This window comes from Semicossyphus pulcher, unplaced genomic scaffold (assembly GCF_022749685.1).
Source record: "Semicossyphus pulcher isolate SPU_LCO1_2020_fin unplaced genomic scaffold, fSemPul1.0.p SCAF_8, whole genome shotgun sequence".
Taxonomy (NCBI): Eukaryota; Metazoa; Chordata; class Actinopteri; order Labriformes; family Labridae; genus Semicossyphus; species Semicossyphus pulcher.
The window spans coordinates 15,002,336-15,008,335 of NW_027211759.1; the positions used below are offsets into that span (position 1 = coordinate 15,002,336).

Consider the following 6,000-nt stretch of genomic DNA (forward strand, 5'->3'; position numbering starts at 1 on the left):
ATAATATAAGTTGTTATTTAGTTGAACAAACTAAAGGTGGGGATAAAAGAGCCGGATGCCCCAATATCACAAAATCTCATTCAGTGCTTAGTTACTAATCCTGATGACATTCACGGGTACATCCTCCTTAGATTAGCATGATACCTCTCATGTGTGTAATTTGACCTTTGAAGCTCTTAACAAGAGCACCTTTATGTTGAAAGGTAGAGGTGCCAAAGTGTAAACTAAGAGCATAAGTCACCATCTACGCAACCGCTCAGTGTACAATCAATGAACTGACTGTTTGTCTTTTTAGTTAAACTGGCTGATGCTTTTATTGTGAAGGACTTTATGTGAGTGGATCAAATACTGAGCTTTGACTTGGGTTAACATTTAACAGAGTTAACTGTCTGACAGGTACCAATAAAAGAGCGCATGATATCATTACCTCACCCACACTTCAAAACGCAGGAGGACTGAAACTCGATATAATGTTACAGGCAGCGAGCCAGAAAAAACTGCACCTAATGGAGTTTTACTGTGGGATGTGTCCGAGCTGAAGGCTCAGCTAGAAGCCAACACCTGTATCCTGGTGCTCTCCAGCAGGCAGCGAGCCCTCATTCAGTGAATATGAGAATGCCACAGCCTCAATAATGTTGCTGTCCACTCGAGTGGCGTGCGAGCCCCGAGCCAACTCCTGGCTTTCGGAGATTTTTGTGTAGGACCTTTTTTTTTTTTTAAAGCGTCCCTGCACCTCAGCCGTCTTGTGTCAACAACTAAATAAATGCTGCCGCTCCAAACGAGAGCTCTCACTTTGCTGCCCAGAAATAAAACAGCTGGATGAAAGTCTGGTGTAGTGTTCATTGAGAGAAGTGTGAATATTTTCATACTCTTTCTTTTAATGATTGTTTCAGGGAAGATTTGTTACCTGAAATGAAATAAACTTTAAAAATGGCTACCTTTTTTCCTCTTAAAAACTACAAATATCATAATAGGTTGGAATTAAGTATGAAAATATCAAAGACATTTCGCTCTAGATATGAGCAGCTAATAAGCAGGACACACTCTAATATTCTCTGCTGTAGGAAAACTTATCACACTACACCTGGTGACAGATTTCCTCGTGTTAAAAGAAACACAGAGCAGTTTTTTGTCTCTTCTGAGTTGCCATAATTTCCACCTCTTTCTCCCTAACAAAGGAAAATAATGTTCAGATCACTTCCTTTGACGGTTACTGACAAAAACAGACATCGTACAGCATACGAAGACAAGCCCGGTTGTCAGCATCATCTAATGAAAATTACAGTACATGTGCATGTGCATGTACACTACACATACACACACACACACACACTTTGGACACTGACACAAACTAAAGTAAACACAGATTCCAGCCCACCGGAGCTCTGATTAGATCTGCAGCCTCAAACCTCCCCTGTACGATTGTGAGCATTCAATCCTCTGCAGAGACCGTGACCTTACGTAACCGAGCCATTAATATTGATTGTTTCCAAATTTGCGAAACTGCAGGGATCTCGCAATATGAAAATAACACCGTTCCTGCTTTCCAGTAATGATATCCACAGCCCCTGCAAGGCCCGTTCCCTGACCCACTCACGTCTTACAGCACAGCTTTTGCTGAAGTAAGCCCTTTCTACTTAAAAGGTATTAGCACTCAGGGTTAAAACAGTAAACGCTCTGCATGCAGGATAAGAAATGCAGTGCATCCTCAGAAAGTCGAAAATATAGCTGGTGTAAAGAGGGAAGCTGACGCCTCTCAGATGTGGGTTTCTGTGCCCGGCCTGGAAAGTCTCAGCGTATGGAAGTGTGCTCCAAAAACACAACCGGGAGCCATAACCGCGCTTATCGTTTTATGTTTTGAGTAATCCTGCGCTGAACTGAGCCAGCGCAATAAAACAACTGCAGTTACTTCTTAATAGAACACTTGTACTTTTACATCAGCGCTTTATTAAATTGCACCATCATTTCTTTATGAACGGAAACTTTTTGATCTTGTGCATAGTGAGTGTTTTAAATACTTATCACTATTAAAAAATGTATATATAAAAACAGGCCAACTGTTGCAGAGCTTTAACGCCTTGAGACATATTTTTAAGAGTATAGATGAGATGTTAAAGCACAACAGACGGCTGTTATGATGATTAACATCAGGTTTACAGATGATTCTGGATAAGGCATAAGAAATGAATTGCCTGTTATTGCCAGTCTTTTGAAAATTGAGCCAGATTAACAGAATTCAACACGTCATAGATTAATATAGACGTTGGGGTTTTTACAACATATTTAAAACATGACAATATATTAATTTAGGAAACTGATCATGACACATTTCAGACAATTGTGAAATCACAATAACTTCCTATAAAGTTTCCAAAACTTTTCTACAAGCTTACGACAGCTAACGCTCTCTAACAGTCGCTCCTAATCTTCAAAACAAAGGGTCAAAACAAAGTTGGTGTGAAGGGGAACTCCTCTTAAGCTGCAGAGGTTGGTCCCACTGACTGAACATGTTTTTTTTTTCACCCATTCAGCATTACATAACAGACTGAAGGCGTCCTTTTTCCTGTCTTTCTCTTTCCCAGACACACTTTAATCCTGTGCATAAAAGGGTGGGGTGAATATGGGTCAGCAGGTTAGGAGTGTCTCAAAGTCAGACTTACGAGAAAAAAAAAAGAAATCAATCCACGAAGCCTCACAACTACCTGTCTTTGCCCCGCTATTACATAAGTGCTCCGGCTGTGCCTGCCCACAAAGTCGCTCAGTTTCCCTTCAGTGGCGTGTGTAAATAAACGCTCAAGTGCGGTGATTTTTGGTCATTTTACAACAATAGTGATCACACAGAGTGGGTGAGCTGTTGTCTAAAGAGAAAAGATCCACGATGATGATTTCTGCTCTCAGTTGCGCGCCTCTGTTTATGGCTAAACCTGTTACATAACCAGCTTACATTCCACATTCACCATATCACACTCTAAATATACCCTTGCGCACAGGAGGAGTGCGCACACAAAAAACGCACCGTGCAATGAATTAATTGTCGTGTATACGCCGTGTGCCTCACTGTCATGTACACAGCAAGTGTGCCTGTCAAGAATGAGCAGAGAATTCACTATTTCTTTGAACTTGGATGTTAGCCTGTGCCGGAGACAGCCGAGAGGGGGTGTGGTTAAATACTGTCTGTACTGTACAACATGGACGGGACGTGGTGGATAAATCATGTTAAATGAAATCAGCTGCACCATTACAGACTGACTTTTGACGGGCTAATTGATATTAAAGGCCTGTGTGGTTTGTATCGTGTGATCATGAGGAGGTTTTAGTCGCAGGAGGCGCCTCCATGCTCGCAACAGTGTTTCAGAGCTGCTGCTTAAACAAATTCCAGCTGCTGGGGCGTCTTTTTGCTCACATGAACAGGCTGAATCTGGGAGCTGTGTGAGGAATAGTGGAGGACACGTCTCTGTACAAAGGAGAGCGAGTGTGATCGATAAACTGGCCCACAGTCTCTAAAAGTTCACTTTTGACACTTTGACAATAACGCATCTGAGCGGACAGGTTGGCCTGTTTTGGCACCAGGAGAAGCTCCTGACGGTCAGTTTGAACTTGCTGGGTAATTGATTTATCCTACAGTCAGAGTAAATGTGACATCTGTGACCGTATCACCCCCCTATGATTTGAGCTGTCAGTGGAGCCTGAACGCCAGCAACACACACCGAGGCACTAATTACAGTCGAACGGGCTCAAAAAGCCGCTGAATAAAAAGCCATGTCCCTGCTTGTGTGAATTTAGACACTGTGTAGTTATTTATGAGGGAGGCGCTTTAATTCATTTTGAAGTTTGATTAAAAAAACATCGATCGCGCTTTATTCCCCACACATTAAAAAGCGAAATACGGTCCGCTTACCTCTGTTGGTGCTCGAACAGGTCTGCCTTCGAACCGGGGCTGGATGGTCCGCTTTCCGGAGCGTCTCCAGGTTTACCGGGGGTTCCCTGACCGGGGTAGCCGGCTCCGAGGCGCTGTTGCCCGGGTCGCTCGCTGGATCTGGAGGGGAGTCCATGTTGAATTTCAGATTCACTGTTTAACTAGCGCTAGTACTTCAAACTAATTCTATGCGATGTGTGAGCTCCGACACTGCGTCTCGCTATCTAATTTAGACTAGAAGTAAGAAATGAGAAATGCGAGTGTGTCTGGAGGTGGGTGTGTAGGTCTGATTGTCCACTAGCAGCGCTAGTGAGAGCTCCACTCATGCACACTGGAAAGGGAGAGGTTGTCAATAGCCGAAGAATAGATGTAGGCCTGAAAGTAATCCATGCTGATCGACCCCTGCGCAGTTTGACATAGGAATAGGGATACATTAATAATCTAACCTTAAACAGCACGTTTCTACTTATGCATATCATTTGGCTAAGAAGGTGTAATAACACTACTGAAAGGCTGCAGCTGAATTTGAAACTGAAAACTGACCAAAATGGCCAAAATACACCATCATGACATGCATTTGCATCATCTCATGATCTAAATAACTTCATCAGGATGTTAAACTGAATAATGCACATAATCTGGATGATAACTTCAACTCATAGGGCTTTTATTTTGCTAAATCAAAATTTTAAAATGGAATACAGCTGAGGTAGATATTGCCACTATCATCCAAATCATTATATCCTATTCACAGTACACAACAGAGACCATGTTTGCAAGCTCACAGTCAAAAGCAGCAGAGCTGCTGGAATTATTTCCTGCTAAGTCTTTCACTGTGGTTCCTGAATGCAGCATGTAGCAGTCTAAAGGCTACTGCCGACCATACAACTACTCAACTTTCATGTCTTAGATTTCAAACAAGGATAACCAGAGTGCACTTCATTATTTTCATCATCACCACCACCATTATTATCATCGTCATCATCATCATCATCATCTCCCCAGTCCTGTGGGAGGAGCGGACTGCATGTCTGAGCAGTCTGCTCGGGCTGATGAAAGGACTCTTTCCTCTCCTCGCACAGTAACCTGTGTTTAGTCTCCGCTCTGCCGGATAAAAGTTAAGACTGACAGCAGTTTGGAGAGAATCTATGCTTTAAAATACAAAGCCGTGTACAGCTGGCATCAAACGTCACTCTGAAAACCGGCAGCCGTGCGCCGCTTGTTGCGCAGCAATTACAAACAGCACGCTTCCTGCATGTGATCAGCGGGCAAGCTGCGAGACGGAACCCCGCCCCTTCAAAGCGGTGCACGTGGACTTTGACATGGTCCTGCCCTCTCAGTGCAGAGCCAGACTGCTGATAGGCAAGGCAGGAAGATACATACACGACAAAAGCAGTGATCTTAGGAAGCGATCAAATCTTAAAGGGATGGTTTTATCTTTTAAGACACTATACCTGTACAACATGTATTTGTTATTAAATATTAATAACTTTACAAGGTGTTTCACAAACATTAGGCTTAATTAAAATTACCATCATTTACACAGCAGTGGATCCTTTGGGGATTACACTCAAAACACTATATTCAAACGCTTAGTTGAACATGTTTTAATATACATGAAGTACAAGTAGTTTATTTTTGTGTTAACATACTTTTACTTTCTTTCTTCATAAAGCTTAACTGACAAGGAAAGTGTTAAAAAAGAAGGTGGTCATGGATGATCACAAAGTGTAGCATCCATAACAGACACTATTCTTTCTTTCATGTCATTGTTTTAAAGTTGGATCAACAATTAATAACTCAAATGACTTAATTTACATAAAAGAAAATAGTGTGAAGTATAGTACCGAAACACAAGACGCATACTACAATGGTTTACCATGCTATTGTCTGATTAAATGAATGCATATGCATGTTTAGATAAATACGAAACATAAAGACAATAAAATAAGATTTAATGCCTGTGAAAATACTTTATATCCCACAAAAAGTATTAAAAACAGACATTCTAAGTTAAGTAAGTGTTCAGTGGGGAATCTGTTTTCATGTTTCCTGTGCAGAGCTCCTCACATGCACCAGTAAGA

General features: G+C 41.8%; 1 protein-coding gene across 1 annotated transcript in view; it reads right to left on the bottom strand.

Annotated features, from left to right (window-relative positions):
* roraa (RAR-related orphan receptor A, paralog a) overlaps window positions 1-4,208 on the bottom strand; it is a 184,009-nt gene extending 179,801 nt beyond the window's left edge. Inside the window, exon 1 of the mRNA XM_069685734.1 lies at window positions 3,899-4,208. Within this exon, the coding sequence (XP_069541835.1) occupies window positions 3,899-4,052 (154 nt within the window). The 5' untranslated portion in view covers window positions 4,053-4,208. The remainder of the gene's footprint in view (window positions 1-3,898) is intronic.
* Between the last annotated feature and the right edge of the window lie 1,792 nt (window positions 4,209-6,000).